The 21538-nt window shown below is 52.5% G+C and overlaps 2 protein-coding genes across 3 annotated transcripts in view; one reads left to right on the forward strand and one right to left on the reverse strand.

Annotated features, from left to right (window-relative positions):
- On the forward strand, positions 1-16390 carry MLH3 (mutL homolog 3). 2 transcript variants are annotated; one of them, XM_073587673.1, is made up of 12 exons: positions 1-3979; positions 4088-4180; positions 4245-4309; positions 4871-4975; positions 5173-5239; positions 5357-5428; positions 5502-5607; positions 5677-5836; positions 6761-6784; positions 15820-15898; positions 16082-16233; positions 16310-16390. In XM_073587673.1, the coding sequence occupies exons 1-12, from the start codon at positions 43-45 to the stop codon at positions 16373-16375; spliced, it is 4926 nt and encodes a 1641-aa protein (XP_073443774.1). In that variant the 5' UTR covers positions 1-42; the 3' UTR covers positions 16376-16390. The 2 variants fall into 2 exon arrangements, with proteins under 2 accessions (XP_073443774.1, XP_073443764.1); XM_073587663.1 differs by having other exon boundaries at positions 15820-16233.
- The window catches only part of EIF2B2 (eukaryotic translation initiation factor 2B subunit beta), a 13135-nt gene continuing 7985 nt past the window's right edge, over positions 16389-21538 (reverse strand). The window contains exons 2-8 of the mRNA XM_073587684.1: positions 19775-19895; positions 19202-19350; positions 17740-17903; positions 17443-17538; positions 17231-17368; positions 16643-16709; positions 16389-16571 (exon numbers count right to left, since the gene is read on the reverse strand). Coding sequence (XP_073443785.1) covers positions 16414-16571; positions 16643-16709; positions 17231-17368; positions 17443-17538; positions 17740-17903; positions 19202-19350; positions 19775-19895 — 893 coding nt within the window. The 3' untranslated portion in view covers positions 16389-16413. The remainder of the gene's footprint in view (positions 16572-16642; positions 16710-17230; positions 17369-17442; positions 17539-17739; positions 17904-19201; positions 19351-19774; positions 19896-21538) is intronic.

Consider the following 21538-nt stretch of genomic DNA (forward strand, 5'->3'; position numbering starts at 1 on the left):
TAACTCTTTGTCCTTGTTCTGCAGCGGTGAGGCCGTGACCTGATGTTCTCCATGCTCCGAGCTTTGGAAGAAGATGTGAGGTGTCGGCTGCGCTCGGCAGTGGCTGTCACATCGGTGGCGCAGTGTGTGGAAGAGCTGGTTCTGAACAGCGTGGATGCAGGGGCCTCGTGCATCGCCGTGCGTGTGGACCTGGAAACCTTCAAGGTGCAGGTTGTGGACAATGGGTGTGGACTGTGCCGTGAAGACATGGAGCGCGTGGGCAGGAGGTACTTTACAAGTAAATGTCACTCTGTCGAGGACCTGGAGGAGCTGCGGTTTTATGGTTTTCGGGGAGAAGCTATAGCGAGTATGGTGGACACATCCAGCGTGGTGGAAATCTACTCCAAGCACAGAGACTCTCAGCAGACGTTCAGCAGACTCTTCCAGAATGGTAAGCCACTGGAGGTCCTGGAGGTAGAAAGCACCCGACCCAGCGCTGGGACCACCGTCACCATCTACAACTTGTTCTTCAGTCTGCCTGTCCGCAGAAGGTGTCTGGACCCGGCCATGGAGTTGGAGCGGATCCGTCACAGGGTGGAGGCCGTCTCTCTGCTGAGGCCGTGTGTCTCCTTCTCCTTGAAAAATGACGCCGTTCATTCTATGCTGCTCCAGTTACCAAAAACCAAGGACCTATACTCTCGCTTCTGCCAGATCTATGGCTTGTCCAGAAGCCGAGGCCTGAGGGAGGCGCAGCACACACACGGCACATTCACAATGCAAGGACTCATCAGCCGCGAGGGGCACTACAACAGGACCATGCAGTTCCTATACGTCAACCAGCGGCTGGTCCTGAAAACAAGCCTACATAAACTCATGGACTCCATCATCAGGAAGGAGAGCTCTATTTGCAGAGCGAGCAGCCGCCCGCGCTCTGCCACTGATCTCTACGGCATCTTCATAGTTAATATTCAATGTCCGGCGTCAGGCTATGACATCTGCTTTCAGCCGGACAAGACATTGATCCAGTTCCAGGACTGGGACGCAGTAATGAGCTGCACTGAGCGGGGACTCAAGATTTTTCTGAAGAGGGAGAATCTGCTCCTAGAGCCATCAAAAGAAGCCATGGCCGCGTCTGGCCAAAACCATAGGTCTAATTCCTCCTGTGGGGAGGGTGAGTGGTCCAGCCCACCCAATGACCCCTGGAAATCGCACCAATCAGATTCAGCTCATCTGAGATCCAAGTGTGTAAATAGGAGCAGTGATGTGACAGAAGTAGGGGCCCAGGAGGACCACCAGCTCCCCAGTAAAGTCTCCCAGACACTCATGGTTACACACGAGGGCAGGAAAGTGTGTGATGGTCATGAGGTCGTGGTGAACCATGATAGAAGCCCCCTGCCTTCTCTTCATACCTGCACAATACACAAGACAGTGTTCACCACTGCTCTGTCTTGTGCCATGAGTGAGACCACCTCATCTGTACCCCAACCCCCCCCTAAACCTAGCTGTACCAGTACTGGATCTGCCTCCACAGCTCTATCCAGGGTCACGAGTGAGAAGACCAACTCATTTGTACCCCAACACCCCACTAACCGTAGATGTAGCAGTACTGGATCTGCCTCCACTGCTCTGTCTTGTGCCACTAGTGTAAAGACCACCTCATTTGTGCCTCAAAATCCCCCTAACCCAAGGTGTAGCAGTACTGAATCTGCCTCCACTGCTCTGTCCTGTGCTACGAGTGAGAACACTGCTTTATCTGTACCCCCTAACCCTAGATATAGCAGTACTGTATCTACCTCCATCGCTCTGTCCTTTGTCACGAATGAGAAGACCACCTTATCTGTACCCCAAAATCCCCCTAACAGATGTCCTGGGACTGAATATGCCTCCATCGCTCTGTCCTGTGTCACGGGTGAGAAGACCACCTCATCTGTACCCCAAAACCCCCCTAACCTTAGATGTCCTGGTACTGGATCTGCCTCTACCACTCTGTCCTGTGTCACCAGTGAGAAGACCACCTCATCTGTACCCCCTAACCCTAGATGTAGCAGTACTGGATCTGCCTCCACTGCTTTGTCCTGTGTCACGAGTGAGAAGACCACCTCATGTGTACCCCAAAATCCCCATAACCTTAGATGTCTTAGGACTGGATCTGCCTCCACTGCTCTGTCCTGTCCCACGAGTGAGAAGACCACCTCATGTGTACCCCAAAATTTCCCTAACCTTAGATGTCCTGGGACTGAATCTGCCTCCACCGCTCTGTCCTGTGCCCCAAGTGAGAAGACCATCTCATTTGTACCCCCTAACCCTAGATGTCCTGGATCTGTCTCCACCGCTCTGTACTGTGCCACGAGTGAGACGACCATGTCATCTGTACCCCCTAACCCTAGATGTAGCAGTATTGGATCTGCCTCCACCGCTCTGTCCTGTGTCACGAGTGAAAAGACCACCTCATATGTACCCCAAAATCCCCCTAACCTTAGATGTCCTGGGACTGAATCTGCCTCCACCGCTCTGTCCTGTGCCCCAAGTGAGAAGACCACCTCATCTGTACCCCCTAACCCTAGATGTCCTGGGACTGGATCTGTCTCCACCGCTCTGTATTGTGCCAGGAGTGAGACAACCACCTCATCTGTACTCCCTAACCCTACATGTAGCAGTATTGGATCTGCCTCCACCGCTCTGTCTTGTGCCACGAGTGAGAAGACCACCTCATCTGTACCTCCTAACCCTAGATGTAGCAGAATTGGATCTGCTTCCACTGCTCTGTCCTATGCCCCGAGTGAGAAGAACACCTCATCTGTACCCCCTAACTCTAGATGTCCTGGGACTGGATCTGTCTCCACCACTCTGAACTGTGCCAGGAGTGAGACGACCAACTCATCTATACCCCCTAACCCTAGATGTAGCAGTATTGGATCTTCCTCCACTGCTGTGTCCTGTTCCATGAGTGAGAAGACCACCTCATGTGAACCCCAAAATCCCCCTAACCTTAGATGTCCTGGGACTGAATCTGCCTCCACCGCTCTGTCCTGTGCCCCAAGTGAGAAGACCACCTCATCTGTACCCCCTAACCCTAGATGTCCTGGGACTGGATCTGTCTCCACCACTCTGAACGACTCATCTGTACCCCCTAACAATAGATGTAGCAGTATTGGATCTGCCTCCACTGCTCTGTCCTGTGTCACGAGTGAGAAGACCAACTCATCTGTACCCCACACTGCCACTTACCCCAGATGTCCTGGGACTGAATCTAAGCCTCTACAGAAGGACATTAGTAAATTTGCTGTTTCTACACCGATATCTGCTCCATATCCATTGCCAAAGGAAAGACAAAAAGGCCGAGCAACCAAAAGGGCAAAGAATATAAATCAGAGACATGGTTCAGAACCCACGAATATCCAGCTCAGTGTGACCTCCAGCCTGGGGGGGACCCTAGACAAGTTCAAAAGACGCTATGGAAAGACTTGTCCTGCGGACAAGGATCACCAGGAACAACAACCCCCCAAAAGCCCTGGGAAGAGTGAAGCCATCAATCTTATTAGTTGTGTTGGCACAGATATCCCCCCCTGTGCAGTACGGACCACCCCGCCAGGACCGCTAGACTATGTGGGCATAAAACAAAGAGAATCTCCTCATCCAGAATGTTCCCCAACATTAACCACCAAACTGTGCCGGCTAAAAAACAAGAGCGAGGCGTGGTGGGGTATGGGTAAACCTGCCCTAAGTGCACCCCACGGCTCGGTCATCTGTGGCAACGGTGCCAATCCGATGTCCTGCGAACAGCAATCAGCACAGAGCCATGGGGGGCAATCGGCTGACGATTCCCTAGACGGGCCCAAGTCTCATGAATGGCTGCACTGTTACCAAGAGTCTCTAGGTAAAAGTGTCTTCATTAACACTGCGACAGGGCTCAGCAGTTATAGCGCCCCCACCATGGACACGCCAGCTGCCTGCACCAAGGACTTCTCCAACATGGCGGTGAATGTGGTCTGCAGTGGCGGTACGTATATATACCAGTATTGGGTGTAGAGGAACCCAATGAATCGTTGTACTCAGGGTGTGTTGCTGCAGCGTCTCCCTCCCGTCATCTCTGCTCTCATTTCATTAGGCTTCCAGTATCCGTGTCATCCTTTTAAGAGTCAGGCCCTTTTACCTTTCCTACCCAGACCCCGGCATGAGAGAGACACAGCAGAACAGACAGGTAGTTATGGCTGACCGCTGCGTCACTCTTATAGACATTATAGTAACGGTGCTGTCTCCTGCAGAAGATGGCGCCCTGTCCTCGCTCTACACGGAATGGACCAACCCGGTGTATGAGCGCCATCCAGCGGTGAGTAGTAGTGTGGTGGCCACCAATGGCGTCCGTGCTACATTCTGACTACACATGTACCCAGCTACACGAAAATCTGCTCCTCCCTGACAGTACACCATACACATATGTGCAGCACACCAGACTCCACACAAGATCGCATACACGTATGTACCGTACACCGGACCCCACACAGGACACCGTACACATACAGTATGTTCTGTACACTGGACCCCACACAAGACCGCATACACGTATGTACCGTACACCGGACCCCACACAGGACACCGTACACATACAGTATGTTCTGTACACTGGACCCCACACAAGACCGCATACACGTATGTACCGTACACCGGACCCCACACAGGACACCGTACACATACAGTATGTTCTGTACACTGGACCCCACACAAGACCGCATACACGTATGTACCGTACACCGGACCCCACACAGGACACCGTACACATACAGTATGTTCTGTACACTGGACCCCACACAAGACCGCATACACGTATGTACCGTACACCAGACTCCACACTATAATGATCTGACTGCTGCTTATCTCTCTGCATTCTCAGCTTGCAGTGGATGTGAGCCGGGAACATTCGGATGTTTTATCAGTGAAGATCCACAATATTCTGTGTCCGTATCGCTTCACCAAGGAGATGGTGCACAGCATGAAGGTAAGAGTGCGGCGCTCTTGTGGAGGATCCAACTGGCCCTAGCTGCAGAGCTGCCACCCCCCTTCACTGCAGAGCCGCCACCTCCCCCCCCTCGCTGTATAGCCGCCACCTCCCCCCCTCGCTGCTGAGCCGCCACCTTGTTCACTTGCTTCTGAGCCGCCACCTCCCCACTGATTGTTCCAGTCCTCTTGTTCCAGGTACTGCAGCAGGTGGACAGTAAGTTTATCGCTTGTGTGATGGAGGCCGGGCTCACCACGGCGTCAGGTAAAGGCAGAGTGCCTGCTGAGATCAGGCGATGCAGTAATGATGGATGGATCAGACTCATATAAGGGTCTGTATGTGCCGGTCAGTGATCTGTTGTGTGCCACGTCTCCTATACAGGTGGCCAGCTCCTGGTATTAGTGGACCAGCATGCTGCACATGAGCGTGTGCGCCTGGAGCAGCTGATCACAGGTACATGCACGCACACTGGGGACGGTTGCTGCTGGCGCACACTTTGGTCTCATGTCTGTCACTGCTCTTGTAGACTCTTTTCAGGGCTCCTCTGAATTCTGTGAGCGGCGGCTGAAGGTTTCTGTGGTGGATCCAGCTCTAGAGATTCACGTGTCGGAGGAAGAATATCGCATACTTAGGTAATTGCCACGTCTGCCAGTGTCACCTCTGGGTGGCACGTTGCGTCATGACTGCTGCTTCTCCTGCAGGACACGACCCGGATCGCTGGGGAGACTAGGCCTGAGTCTTTCATTCCCCGACACCGGGAGCCCTCGGATATTGGTCAGTGAGATCCCCTTATGTTTCCTAGAGAGGGAGGCCAATGAGACCCAGAGAGGGAGGAGGCCGGTACTCAGGAGTATCGTGGAGGTGAGCGGACCATGTGTGAGATGTGCTCCGCAGGAGAGCGGAGCATGTTTGGTGTGTGCTCTGCAGGAGAGAGGAGTGTTATGAGGTGTGCTCCACAGGAGAGCGAAGCGTTTGTGGCGTGTGCTCTGCAGGAGAATGGAGCGTGTCTGGGGTGTGCTCCGCAGGAGAGCGGAGCGTGTGTGAGGTGTGCTCTGCAGGAGAGCGGAGCATGTGTGGGATGTGCTGTGCAGGAGAGAGGAGCATGTATGAGATGTGCTCCGCAGGTGAGCGGAGCATGTGTTGGGTGTGCTGTGCAGGAGAGCGACGCATGTGTGGTGTGTGCTCCGCAGGAGAGCGTAGTGTGTGCTCTGCAAGAGAGAGGAGCGTGTGAGAGGTGCGCCGAAGGAGAGCAGAGCGTGTGTGGGGTGTGCACCGAAGTAGAGCGGAGCGTGTGTGGGGTGTGCACCGAAGGAGAGCGGAGCGTGTGTGGGGTGTGCTCCGCAGGAGAGCGGAGCGTGTGTGGGGTGTGCTCCGCAAGAGAGCGGAGCTTGTGTGGGGTGTGCTCCGCAAGAGAGCGGAGCTTGTGTGGGGTGTGCTCCGCAAGAGAGCGGAGCTTGTGTGGGGTGTGCTCCGCAAGAGAGCGGAGCTTGTGTGGGGTGTGCTCCGCAAGAGAGCGGAGCGTGTGCTCTGCAGGAGAACGGAGCGTGTGTGGGGTGTGCTCTGGAGGATGAGCAGTGGAGCATGCGTGCTTTGCAGGTGAGGGAGGAGGCTGGTGTCCAGGAGCATGGAGGAGGAGAGTGGAGCGTGTGTGAAATGTGCCCTGTGGGAGGAGAGTGAAACATTTGTGGTATAAGCTCTGCAGGAGAGGGAGGAGGAGAGCAGAACGTGCTGTGTGCCCTGCGGGACTGACCGCTGAACCAACATTTTATTGTTTTTCTTCCACAGGAGTATCTGCAGGAACAGGTGCAGGTAAGAGCACAGTCTCTGGTTGTGTCCAGGACGCCCTCGCTGTTGGAGCACGGTCAGGGGTTTATAGCGGAACATAAAGCACTTCACCATATACAGTTGTGTGAAAACTGTTTGCCCCCTTCTTGATTTCCTATTCTTTTGTATGTTTATCACACTTAAAGCGAACCTGTCAGCAGTTTTGGATGATCTAAAGCCCCGTTACACACAGCGATCTCGCTAGCGAGATCGCAGCTGAGTCACAAGTTTTGTGACGCAACAGCGTTCTCACCAGTGAGATCGCTGTGTGTGACAGCTATCAGCGACCAGCCCCGCTGACGGGTATCACTGATCGTTCATGAAAGGTCAGGACTTTTTTTGGGTCGTTGGTCTCCCGCTGGCCAGCACGCATCACTGCGTGTGGCAGGCGGGAGAGCAACGACCAGCGATCAGCTAGCTGGTAACCAAGGTAAACGTCGGGTTTCTAAGCGGCGCGCGCCGCTTAGAAACCCGATGTGTCCCTTGGTTACCAGCTCCCTGCATCAGCGCGCTGGTAACTAACGTACATAGCGATGCGCCCGCTCGGCGTCGCTGGTGAAGCTGCCTGTTTGACAGCTCACCAGCGATCATGTAGCGACACCAGCGATCCTGACAAGTTTATATCGTTGTCGGGATCGTTGGTGTGTCGCTATATGTGACGGGGCCCTAAGATTCGGCCACTGCCTTTCAGGGCTTATCTACAGCATTCTATAATGCTGTAGATAAGCCCCCAGACCGATCTGAAAGATAAGAAAAATAAGATTTATTATACACACCAGGGGGGGCAGTTCGGTCCGATGGGTGTCGCAGGTCCAGGTCCGGCGCCTCCCATCTTGTGTTGCCGCCCTCCTGCTTGCTTCATGGCTCACCGGCATCACGCTCCTGTGCAGGCGTACTTATCTGCCCTGTTGAAATCAGAACAAAGTACTGCAGTGCGCAGGTGCCGGGAAAGGTCAGAAAGGCCCAGCGCCTGCGCACTCTGCAGGAATTTGCTCTGCCACAACAGGGCAGATAAGTACGCCTGCGCAAGAGCGCGATGCAAGGTAGCCGGTGAAGCAAGCAGGAGGGCGGCATCGCAGGAAGATGGGAGAACCCGGACCTGAGACACCCATCGGATCAGACCGCCCCCCCCAGGGTGAGTATAATAGAAGTTATTTTTCTTCTCTTGCAGATCAGACCGGGGGGCTTATCTACAGCAATATAGAATGCTGTAGATAAACCCTGAAAGGCAGTGGCCGCATCTTATATTGGCGAAACCTGGTGAAAGATTCCCTTTAAGGCTGTGTGCCCACGATGCGATTTTTAAGCGTTTTTGCCCCGATTTTCGGCTCGAAAACGCTGCGAAAACGTTTAAAAATCGTGTATAGAATGCCCCCCATGCATTCCTATGGCATTCCGCACATGCTGTGCTAATGCTGCGCTTTTTTCCGCGGCAGAATCGCATTGCGAAAAAAATCGCAGCATGATCATTCTTTTGTGCGGAATCGCAAAGAATTGCCGCCATTCCGCACCCATAGGAATGCATGAGAACCGCTTACTTCCCGCATGTGGCTATGCCCACCATGCGGGAAGTTAAGCGTCTCATGTGCGGTTGGTACCCACGGTGTGGAGAGGAGACTGTCCTTCAGGCCCTGGGTACCATACCCCTGTAAAAAAAAAAAAAAAAAATCGGGGTATATTTACCTTCCGACGTCCCGCTCTGTCATCCCGGGCCTCAGCGTTCCCAGTAATGCCTTGCGAGACCTTTGATGACGTTGGTCTCGCGTTACTATAGCGATCTCGCGAGACCACGTCATCACAGGACCTTGCCGCACACAGGACCTAGTAATTTTGGTCAGGGCAGTTTCAGTGGAGTGGTGGGGGCGGAAGCCAGATTGCAGGATGTCAAGGAGGGAGTTAGATGAGAGATGGGGGGAGAGTTGAGCATGGAAGCAAACGGGAGCAGTGATATCGGGCCATAGCAGTTGGGTCAAGGTTTGATTTTTTGAGGATGGGTGTTATGGTGGTATGTTTGAAGGCAGAGGGGAAGGTACCAGAAGTTAGGGATAGGTTGAAGAGATGGGTTAGGGCTGAAATGATCATGTTAGTGAGGTTGGGGAGCAGGTGGGAAGGGGTGGGGTCAAGTGCACAGGTGGTGAGGCGTGATTTGGAAAGGAGATGAGTAAGCTCTCCTTCAGTGATGTTGGAGAGGGAAGTTATTAGGGAAGGGCAGAGGTCTGGTATGTGGAGCGTTTGGGGTGGTGGAACTGTAAAGGTTTGCCTTGTTTGCCACCTACTTCAAAAACAAGATTGACCAAAGTCCTCAGCAGAGATGAGGGGAGTTGGAGGTGGCAGTGGTGGGCGGAGGAGAGAGTTGAATGTGCTGAACAGTTGTTTTGGGTTGTGGGATAGTGAAGATATAAGGTTTGTGAAATAGGTCTGTTTAGCAGAGGTGAGGGCTGATTTAAAGGCAAGTGTAGTTTGTTTGAAAGCAGTGAAGTCGTCTGGCAGGCGTGTTTTCTTCCAACGCCGCTCTGCGACCCTGGATGCTTGTCGAAGTTTTTTGGTGAGGTTGTTGGGCCAGGGTTGCCTATTGGTTTGTCGCACTTTGCCATGCATGAGAGGAGCGACTGAGTCTATGGCTGATGTGAGGGTGGCGTTGTAGAAAGCGGTGGCACTGTGTTGTGGAGTGAAGATATGGAGGACAGAGGTAGAAGAGAGTCTGTGAATGTCTAGGTGTGCGAGGTTTCTGCGAGGATGTGCTAGTGGCTGGACATGGGGGGCAGGTGAGAAGGACAAGGATGAGAAGGTGAGTAGATGGTGGTCAGATAGGGGGAAGGGAGAGGTTGTGAGATTAGATAGGGAACAGAGGTGGGTGAAGATGAGGTCTAATGTATGTCCATCTGTGTGGATGGCTGTGGAGGACCACTGAGTAAGTCCAAAGGATGAGGTGACAGGAGTTTGGAGGCTGCTGGTTGGTGGGTGTCAATGGGGATGTTGAAGTCCCCCATGATGATGGTGGGGATGTCAGCAGAGAGAAAGTGGAGGAGCCAGGTGGAAAATTGGTCAATGAAGGTAGTGGCTGAGCCCGGTGGTCGGTATATGACAGCCATTTGGAGATTAGAGGGAGAGTAGATACGGACAGAGTGAACCTCGAAAGAAGGGAGGATAAAGGAGGGTGGGGGTTGGATAGGGTTGAAGGAGCAGTTTTTAGAAAGGAGGAAACCCACTCCTCCACCAGGTCTGTTGCCAGGGCGAGGAGTGTGGGTAAAGTGGAGGCCGCCATAACTCAGTGCGGCCGGGGAGGCCATGTCAGGGGGTGTCAGCCAGGTCTCAGTGAGGGCCAGGAAGGAAAGGTTGCGGGAGGTAAAGAGGTCGTGGATCACGTGGAGCTTGTTGCAGATGGAGCGAGCATTCCAAAGTGCTCCAGAAAGAGGGTGCGGGAGGGGGTCAGTGGCACGGGTTTTAAGTGTGAGGGATTGCTGTAGTTTCTTAGTGTGAGAAAGATAGGGGTGAGAATTAGTGGGATGTATGAGGCAGGGGGGGCCAGGATTGGGGGATATGTCACCAGCAGTGAGAAGAAGCAGAGAAAGGGAAAGCAGGTGGGTGAAGGAGAGTGATCGTCTTATATTGTATGTTAGTAGGAGAGTTCTGAGGTTAAGGAGTATGTCTGCAGATAAAGTGAGGTGGGGGGGTAACAGGGAGGGGGAGATAGTTATTTGGATTAAGGGTGCAGGGGTTTGGGGATAGCGAAGGAGAGTGAAGACTAGTGGAGCAAAAACGGTGATTGCAAATGTGAGCATGCTTAAAGAGGAGGGGAAAAAAAAAAGTAAAGGAAGAAAGCAGTGGTTAGTCTTACCGTCTGACCGATTTCTGGTAATATTTCTCATGTATCACTTTATGATGTCACATCTGACCAAGGTCATATCTGACCTGCTCTCTTCAACTAAAGGCCCCTTTACATTTAGCGATGCACCAGAGATCCCGACAACGATACGACCCGGTCAGGATCGCTGGTGCATCGCTAAATGGTCGCTAGTGAACATATGCAGATCTCACAGCGATGTAGCGACGCAGCAGCAGTCGTTACTTACCTTTCAGATGCGGCGATCCTGACGTCCTCCCGCCCGCGTCGGCGCCAGCAGGAAGCGCCCGACGAGAAATGGAGCTGCACGATCTCGCACGATCATAGAGCTGCACGATCTCGCACGATCAGCGACAGACAGCGGGGGAGCCGGTTGGAGGTAAGTATCACACATAGCAATATCGCTGCTGCGTCACAAAATCGGTGACGCGCTAGCGATATCGCTATGTGTAAAGGCCCCTTTATACCATTCAAATGTCCATGAAATGAAGCTAGGTGAGGGAGGGAGGAGAAGGGGGCTGGAGGACGGTTCACAGCAGGGGGGAATTAACAGATTGCAGTTAATGGGACATTTGCCTAGCATCAAAGTTGAAGAAAGAGGTAGGACAGGATGGACAGTTAAGACTAGTCTTATATAGTCATTACAAGCAAAGTGATCTATTTAAAGTGTTTATTTCTGTTAATTATGGCTTACAGCCAATGAAAACCCTAAAGTCATTATCTCAGTAAATTAGAATATGTTAGAACACCAGCTTGGAAAAAATATTTTAAAATCCAAAATGTTGGCCTACTGAAAAGTATATTGAGTAAATGCACTCAATACTTGGTCGGGGCTTCTTTTGCATCAATTACTGCATCAATGCGACGTGGCATGGAGGCGATCAGCCTGTGGCACTGCTGAGATGTTATGGAATCCCCAGGTTGCTTTGATAACAGCCTCCAGCTTGTCCGAATTGTTGGGTCTGGTGTCTCTCATCTTCTTCTCTATGGGATTAAGGTCAGTCGAGTTTGCTGGCCAATCAAGCACAGTGATACTGTTGTTTTTAAACCTGGTATTGGTACTTTTGGCAGTGTGGACAGGTGCCAACTCCTGCTGGAGAATGAAATGTCCATCTCTAAAAAGCTTGTCGGCAAAGGGAAGCATGAAGTGCTCTAAAATTTCCTGGTAGACGGCTGCAATGAATTTTGTCTTGATTAAACACAGTGGACTTACACCAGCAGATGACATGGCTCCTGAAACCATTATTGATTGTGGATACTTCACACTAGACCTTGCAAATCAAGGTGTCAGAGTCTGGAGGAAGAGTGGAGAAATATTAGTTATTTTAGCTGTGTGCTTAGGGTCATTGTCTTGTTGGAAGGTGAACCTTCAGCCAAGTCTGAGGTCCAGAGCACTCTGAAAGAGGTTTTCATCCAGGATCTCTCTGTACTTGCGTGCATTCATGTTTCCTTCAATTATAACTTGTCGTCCTATCCCTGCAGCTAAAAAACACCCCCATAGCATGATGCTGCCACCACGTTTTACTGTTGGGATTGTATTGGGCTTGTGATTAGGCCGGTTTCACATTTGCGTTTAGGGCCGCAGCGTCGGCCTGCGCACGGCCGCCGCTAAGCCCCACCCCCTGCCGCGCCTCCGCCGGTAGCTCCGCCTCCGGGCGCATGACGCTGAATGCATCCCCTATCTTAATCACTGAGGACGCAGGCCGTGCGCAGTATGCGTTTGGCGGCACCTGCGTCCTTTTGACGGTGTGCCGAGCGCAACCAAATTGCAACAGGTTGCGTTTGGCGCACCGTCAAAAGGACGCAGGCGCCGCCAAAACACATACTGTGCACGGCCTGCGTCCTCAGTGATAAAGATAGGGGACGCATGACGCATGCAGCGTCATGCGCCCGGAGGCGGAGCTATCGGCGGAGGCGTGGCAGGGGGCGGGGCTTAGCAGCAGCCGTGCGCAGGCCGACGCTGCGGCCCTAAACGCAAATGTTAAACCGGCCTAAGCTGTGCCTGGTTTTCTCCACACATACCGCTCAGAATTATCACCAAAAATTTCTATCTTCATCTCATCAGACCGAGAATCTTATTTCTCATAGTCTGGGAGTCCTTGTTTTTTTTATCAAACTCTATGCGAGCTTCCATATGTCTGGCACTGAGGGGAGGATTCCGTCAGGCCACTCAGCCATAAAGGCCCGACTGGTGGAGGGCTGCAGTGATAGTTGACTTTGTGGAACTTTCTCCCATCTCCCTACATCTGTGGAGCTCAGCCACAGTAATCTTGAGGTTCTTCTTTACCTTTCTCACCAAGGCTCTTCTCCCATGATTGCTCAGTTTGGCTGGACGACCAGGTCTAGTAAGACTTCTGGTGGTCCCAAACGTCTTCCATTTAAGGATTATGGAGGCCACTGTGCTCTTAGGAACCTTGAGTACTGCAGAAATTCTTTTGTAACCTTGGCCAGATGTGTGCCTGGCCACAATTCTGTTTCTGAGCTCCTTGCCACAGTTCCTTTGACCTCATGATTCTCATTTGGTCTGACATGCACTGTGAGGTCTTATATAGACAGGTGTGTGCCTTTACAAATCAAGTCCTATCAGTTTAATTAAACACAGCTGGACTCCAATGAAGGAGAACCATCTCAAGGATTACAAGGTAATAGACAGCATGTGACTTAGGGGCCTGTCACACTAAGCGATATCGCTAGCAATATCGCTATGTCACTGGTTTTTGTGACGTTATAGCGATTATTGCTAGCGATATCGCTATGTCTGATACTTACCTCCGACCGCTCCCCCGCTGGTTATCGCCGATCGCGCGAGAACGTCCTAGACCGCTTCTCGTCGGCTTCCTGCTGTGGAGACGAGCGACGCGTGGACGCGGGCGGGAGGACGTCAGGATCGCCTCATCTGACAGGTAAGTAGCGACCCCTGCGATGTCGCTGGTGAGATTTGCCTGTGTGGCAGCTCACTAGCGACCACTTAGCGATGATCCTGACCACGTCATATCGCTGGTGCATCGCTAAGTGTGACAGTACTTTTAAATATGAGTGTCTGAGCAAAGGGTCTGAATACTTACGACCATGTGATATTTCATTTTTTCTTTTTTAATAAATTTGCAAAAATGTCTACTTTTTTTTTTAGTCAAGATGGGGTGCAGAGTGTACATTAATGAGAAAAAAAAATAATTTTCTTGAATTCACTAACAAAGAGTGAAAAATTTAAAGGGGTCTGAATACTTTCTGTACACACACACACACACGTGTAAAAAATGTTAAAAAAATAAATAAAGAACAATAAAATATGAATTCAATAAATACATTTATGTAAAAAAAACCAAACACATATATGGTATTGCCGCGTCCAGAACGACTCGCTTTATAAAACTGTCCCACTAGTTAATTCCTTCAGTGAACACCATAGAAAAATAAAGCAGTTTTTTGCCTTATTTTTTATCATCATACTACCTGTCAAAAAGACTAATGTAAATAAAGATGGTACCTCTAAAAAAGTCATCTTGTCCCACAAAAAATAAGCCGCCATACAGCTCCATCAGCAGAAAAATAAGTTATCACTCTCAGAATAAAGTGATGCAAAACAATTTTTTATAAGTTTTTATGGTGTAAAAGCTCTACAGCTTAAATAAAAACATATAAATGTGGTATCGCTGTAATCGTACTGCCACGAAGAATAAAACTAAAAATTTTACCACACGCGGAACGGTATTAAAAATAAAAAAAACTTCCTGAATTGCTGTTTGTTGCTCATTCTGCCTCCCAATCGGAATAGAAAGCGATCAAAAAATGTTATGGGCCCCAACATGGTACTAATAAAAACGTCGCCTCGTCCTGCAAAAAAACAAGCCCTCACATGACTTTGTGGGCCAAAATATGGAAAAATTAAAGCTCTCAAAACATGGTGATGCAAAAACTAGTTTTTGCAATGAAAAGCGTCTTTTACTGTGTGACAGCAGCCAAACATAAAAACCCGATATAAATCTGGTAATGCACCAAACCGAAGAATAAAGTCGCCATATCACTTGCACCACACGAGGAACGGCGTAAAAAGTAAATGGCATTTTTATAGTGATGAGAGCCCGCCTAATTTACAGGTGTATGAGCTGGGCAACTGTAAAGTTCTCATGCAGCGAGCGGTGACGTCAGTGAGGTAACGGGGGTTCATCCGCTATGAACTTCGTTGACCTTTCTCACATCAGCACTACACACTGGAGAAGCGCAATCACGCTCCTGTGTGTTACGGCAGGCGTGCTGAGCAGTCACATCACTGATGTGACCATTACCAACTCATCTGAATTATCGTGGGACATGTCTATTAGGCTAGTTTCACACTAGCGTATGGCAGAGCTGCGGAGGGATGCAGATGTCCTCTGTGAAGCTCCGCCCACGGCCGCGCCCCCTACGTACCCTATCTTTAGCATTGGGTACGCAGGCCATGCCGATGTATGCGGATGCCTCCGCATGCGTCGTTTTGACGGTGCGGCAACCGCAACAAAATTCAACATGTTGCGTTCGGCGCAGGTTTCCGCACCGTCAAAACTACGCATACGGAGGGATCCGCATACATCGGCATGGCCTGCGTACCCAATGCTAAAGATAGGGGTACGCAGGCCGCATGCAGATGTAGGCGGAGCTGAACGGAGGAAGTCTGCATCCCTCCACAGCTCTGACATATGCTAGTGTGAAACTAACCTTAATGGGTTATCATCAGATAGGTCAGGAATGCAGTGTTTTATTATTGTTTGACTTTTAGAGTGGGACATGGGCATCGACGGATTATTATCAGAAAGTTGAGTAACTTTGCTTTTTTATGACTAAATAGGTAAACTGGGGTGGGGAGTTATATTTAAAAAAGGACTTTATTCTGGTTGTGTGTTTCTTATAATGTAACTATGGGGTTAGTAATGGGGGTGTCTTATAGATGCCTCTCCATTACTAAGCCCTCGGCTTGATGTCTGGGGCCATAAAACAGCTGACATCAACCCATTACCCTACTTGCCACCGCACCAGGACAACTTGGAAGAACCGGATAAAGCGCCAGTATTGGCGCAGCTAATAGATAGACAGGGAGGGAATATCCAAGCCCCCTTCCCAGTCTGAAAATACCAGTACCCAGTTGTTAGTCAAAAATGGGGGAGTGGGGCACTGTTCTGATTGTGGCCTTTCTCCTTAGTTATTGCAGGTGACCGGTGCAGGAAACGTGGCAGTGCCGGGAACGGTGCTTCGGGTGCTGGCGTCGCAGGCCTGTCATGGTAAGTTGGGCATCTCATTAATCTGCCTTTTATGTCCAGCTACTGTCTCGGCAGAGTGCAGGATCGTAGCTCTTTCCATGATGTCATCAGTCTCTAGCCCCTACCCAAGCAGCAGCAAGGTGCGCTTATTTCTGGCAGCAGGTCCTGCTCTCACAGCTGTATTTCCATGCACTCTGATCACAGGGGCAGTCAAGTTTAACCATCCCCTGACAGTGGTCGAGTGCTGCCAGTTAATGCGCTCTCTGGCCCAGTGCGCTCTTCCGTTCCAGTGTGCGCACGGACGACCATCAATCCTGCCCCTGGCAGACCTGCAGCATGTGGCCCCTGAGCCAGAGGTGAGTCCCCACCATGTCCTGCTGAGGCAACTACCGCTCCCTCCACCTTCCTGTATTCATGTCTATATTCCCCCAGGTTTCTCCATCCCCAAACCTGCGTCGTCTGAGGCAGCGGCTCCTGAGGTGGCAGCTGACAAAATAAAGGCACAAACAGCGGCAGCCTGGCATGTGTTTATTACATCACAGCTCGTGGTCGGCAGGGTGGTAAAGCTCGCTCATCAGCCGGTAGATATAGGAGGGGGCGTTCCCCCCAATATTGGATATGAAGAGGGTGATGAGCTCTGCCGGAACATGATCGAAGATGGGGCAGTGAGCGCTGACCTCCGCCAGGATCTCCCCTGCAGGAAACTGAGCATAAATATGGGTCTTTCCCGCACCACCCACCCTGGCATAGTCACCCAACACTCACCCTCTGAGAAGGGAAGGACTTCTTGTGGAGACACAAATTTGTGGAAGGAATCTTCTTCGTTAGGAAACTGTGAAGATAACAAAAATCAAAGGCTGCACCCCCTCTGACACTGCACACAGCCACTCCTAGTGAGAGAGCCCCCCAACACTGCACTCCAGCCCACTCCCCACGCTGCGCCCCCTCCTCCCAGCAAAAGTCCCCCCCACGACACTGCCTCCTCCGAGCCCCCTCCTGCCAGTGAGTCCCCCCCGACACTACGCCCCCTCCTTCCAGAGAGAGGGTCCCCCCCACACTGCGCTCCTCCTTCCAGAGGGTCCCCCCCGACACTGCCCCCCCCCTCCCGACACTACGCCCCCTTCCCCCCAGAGAGGGCCACCCGGACACTACGCCCCCTCCTCCCAGAGAGGGGGCCCCCCCGACACTACGCCCCCTCTTGACACTACGCCCCCCCCCCCCCGACACTACCCCTTCCTCCTAGCGGGAGACCTCCACGCACCACCTCCTCCCAGCAAACTATCCCTGCTCCCAGCGAGCGCCCCTTAATGACATTGCACCGTCCCATTCTGCACTACAGGAATAAGGGGGTACCTGAGGCGACAGCTTGAACATGGGGGCGCACACTATGAGGGGGGTGGAGTGATGCTTTGCCGCCAGGGCGAGGGTGTGTGTTCCAGACACGGCCCGCAGGGAACCATTTGCCAGGATGGTCTTAGTCCCTATGATGACCTAGAAATGAGGAACACACATGAAGGACTGTGGTGAGAGACAAGACGGCGGCCCCTGCTAACTCCATCACTCACCTTATTTACACGTGACATGACAGCAAAAATAGCGGCGTCCGTGATGACTGTGGTCTCTATTCCTGCCTTGGATAAACTGATCGCCATGTCATGGCCCTGGAAGGAGAATTTAGCCGAAGTGAAGGGACTCCTGGTAGCGCTATGAAGTACACTCGCCAGAAATGGGCGCCCTCGGCCAAGACACATCACGTACTCGCTAGAAGGGGGTGCACTTATCTGACAAAAGATGGCCACTTCTGCCACCAAGATAAGTCGCCCAAAAAAAGGTGCAGACTGCTACCATTAAGTGACACATACCTGACAGAAGGGGGCACACTCAGCCACAATGACATGAAACTTGCGCTTCTGCGCAGCTTCTTCCAGGAAGAGTTGTACGGTTCGTGAGCACCCGAGGGTCATGATCACCTCGTTGGAGTGAATGTGTTCTTTGGCCTGAGCTGCGATGTTGTCCGTTGTCCCTTCTGTTGCAGAAATAATGTAGTGAGTAGAGGAGATGAGCCGTGGCCACAGCTGACTGCCAGGCGCATGGGGCAGGCGGACCTAGCTGACAGGCGCGCGGGGCAGGCGGCCACAGCAGACAGACAGGCGCGCGGGGCAGGCGGCCACAGCAGACAGACAGACAGGCGCGCGGGGCAGGCGGCCACAGCAGACAGACAGACAGGCGCGCGGGGCAGGCGGCCACAGCAGACAGAGACAGGCGCGCGGGGCAGGCTGCCACAGCAGACAGAGACAGGCGCGCGGGGCAGGCGGCCGCAGCAGACAGACAGGCGCGCGGGGCAGGCGGCCACAGCAGACAGACAGGCGCGCGGGGCAGGCGGCCACAGCAGACAGACAGGCGCGCGGGGCAGGCGGCCACAGCAGACAGACAGGCGCGCGGGGCAGGCGGCCACAGCAGACAGACAGGCGCGCGGGGCAGGCGGCCACAGCAGACAGACAGGCGCGCGGGGCAGGCGGCCACAGCAGACAGACAGGCGCGCGGGGCAGGCGGCCACAGCAGACAGACAGGCGCGCGGGGCAGGCGGCCACAGCAGACAGACAGGCGCGCGGGGCAGGCGGCCACAGCAGACAGACAGGCGAGCGGGGCAGGCGGCCACAGCAGACAGACAGGCGCGCGGGGCAGGCGGCCACAGCAGACAGACAGGCGCGCGGGGCAGGCGGCCACAGCAGACAGACAGGCGCGCGGGGCAGGCGGCCACAGCAGACAGGCGCGCGGGGCAGGCGGCCACAGCAGACAGACAGGCGCGCGGGGCAGGCGGCCACAGCAGACAGACAGGCGCGCGGGGCAGGCGGCCACAGCAGACAGACAGGCGCGCGGGGCAGGCGGCCACAGCAGACAGACAGGCGCGCGGGGCAGGCGGCCACAGCAGACAGACAGGCGCGCGGGGCAGGCGGCCACAGCAGACAGACAGGCGCGCGGGGCAGGCGGCCACAGCAGACAGACAGGCGCGCGGGGCAGGCGGCCACAGCAGACAGACAGGCGCGCGGGGCAGGCGGCCACAGCAGACAGACAGGCGCGCGGGGCAGGCAGCCACAGCAGACAGACAGGCGCGCGAGGCAGGCGGCCACAGCAGACAGACAGGCGCGCGGGGCAGACGGCCACAGCAGACAGACAGGCGCGCGGGGCAGGCGGCCACAGCTGACAGACAGGCGCGCGGGGCAGGCGGCCACAGCTGACAGACAGGTACAAACCCCGCAGCCTCAGGCAGGTGGCGGTGTACAGGTGCCCCAATGCATGATCTGGTGACTGCGTCATAATTACCCAGTTCAATCAGCAGCTCGTTCACCACCTCGATCACGTTGGCCTTCAGCAGTGAGAATGGGGTGTTAAAGTCATCATTTGGCCCCTCAGCCATCACCAGCTTGTGCAGAGACTCCTGCTGCTCATTCTCCTCACTGCATCCTCGTAACCTGCACAGAGAACATGGCACCAGGAGGGCAAAGATCAACCCTGGGGAGGGAGGTGAGGGAAGGGTTGCAGAGACCAACCCTGGGGAGGGAGTAGAGTAGCTACAATCATATGCTGGAGGAGACGTTCCCCTCTCTGTACTCTTATATCCACAAATGGGAGAAGTACCTACAAGAGACCAACCCTGGGGAGGCAGGGCGGGTGAAGAGACCAACCCTGGGAGCCATGGGAGAGGATTAGTGGGGAGAAAGTCAGTGGGGACCCGAGGCGGGAGACAGACAGTGGAATCATGGGGGGGAATGAGGTCCCGTGAAAAAAAGGTATAGAGAACAAAGGATCCATGGGGGGGGGGGGGGGGGGGACGGGGCCAGAGGGAGAGGAGGCAGACAAAGTCATGGAAGGGACCATTTGCTCGGCCACCCTCACCTACTGTATTCCTCGCGTATCAGCTTCAGGACGCGTCGCACCATGTTGCCCACTGTGGTCTCAGATGGTTGAGCTGCAGTCATTCTCCTGCCCTCTCTACGGATAATGTCCATCAATTCACCTGGAAGATGGGAAATTGCCATCATATGGACCCCCCAAATATATCAACCCAGTACAGAAGTGTAACAAGACAGCATGTTGCCTCCAGGCTGTGATATCCCTGCGCCCACGGCACTTACATATCAGCTTGATAAATACAAAGTGGTAATGTTTTTATATTAGACTTTTCCTGATTGTTCCACTCTTGATTTTGGCTTATAGATACTAATGTAAAATACAAAATGTGTGAACGTGGCCGAACACCAAGTGTACAGGACAGGAGGTAATGTGCAGTGTAAATTTTTGCAAATTTATTAAAAAAGGAAAACTGAAATATCACATGGTCTTAAGTATTCAGACCCTTTGCTCACTATTGAGTAGAAGCACCTTTTGAGCTAGTACAGCCAGGAGTCTTCTTGGGAATGATGCAACAAGTTTTTCACACCTGGATTTGGGGATCCTCTTCTATTCTTCCTTTCAGATCCTCTCCAGTTCCGTCAGGTTGGATGGTCAACGTTGGTGGACAGCCATTTTCAGGTCTCTCCAGAGACGCTTAATTGGGTTTAGGTCAGGGCTCTGGCTGGGCCAGACAAGAATGGTCACAGAGTTGTTCTGAAGCCACTCCTTTGTTATTTTAGCTGTGTGCATTGTCTTGTTGGAAGGTGAACCTTCGGCCAAGTCTGAGGTCCAGAGCACCCTGGAAGAGGTTTTCATCCAGGATATCTCTGAACTTGGCCGCATTCATGTTTCCTTCAATTGCAACCAGTCGTCTTGTCCCTGCAGCTGAAAATACCCCCATAGTATGATGCTGCCACCACGTTTCACTGTTGGGATTGTATTGGGCAGGTGATGAGCAGTGCCTGGTTTTCTCCACACATACCGCTTAGAATTATCACCAAAAAGTTCTATCTTTGTCTCATCAGACCAGAGAATCTTATTTCTCATAGTCTGGGAGTCCTTCATGTGTTTTTTTTTTTAGCAAACTCTATACGGGCTTTCATACGTCTGGCACTGAGGAGAGGCTTCCGTCGGGCCACTCTGCCGTAAAGGCCCGACTGGTGGAGGGCTGCAGTGATAGTTGACTTTGTGGAACTTTGTCCCATCTCCATACTGCATATGTGGAGCTCAGCCACAGTGATCTTGGGTGTAGTGAAATATGTATTTGTATGGATGTATGACCAGAAGTAACTTAGCATCCGTTCTAGGCTGCAGCTCTACACAAAAGGTCATGACCTATGTTATCCTGAGAAAAATACAGTTTTCCTGGTCTCAACCCCAGGGGGCTTCCTGAGAACACACACAGAATTGAAAATATTTCACACCTACTAGTGTCTTTGATAGGGAGACGCCAAATTACAGCCTGACACTATTTACTATGAGAAAGAAAAGTTATACAAACAGCGTTCAGAGAAAAATAATGTATTCATTGGCAAAGTAACCACAGTCCAGTCACAAACCAGGAATTAGAATATTAACCTAAGAAGCTGGTCTAGAAATCTGATCTCCAGGTTAAATCTATAAATTGGGCCTTTACACATAAAAAGATGTTCACAAACTGAGGGACAGCCAAGCTGCTGTGACCTATTCCATATGCATTCCCCCCCTCAGGGAGCAGAATGCCAGACTGCCAAGTTTAGATATTTCTGTAAGTTTCTCACTTTTTTT

Source organism: Dendrobates tinctorius, unplaced genomic scaffold, assembly GCF_039654945.1.
Source record: "Dendrobates tinctorius isolate UK_male_01 unplaced genomic scaffold, ASM3965494v1 ptg000010l, whole genome shotgun sequence".
NCBI lineage: Eukaryota > Metazoa > Chordata > Amphibia > Anura > Dendrobatidae > Dendrobates > Dendrobates tinctorius.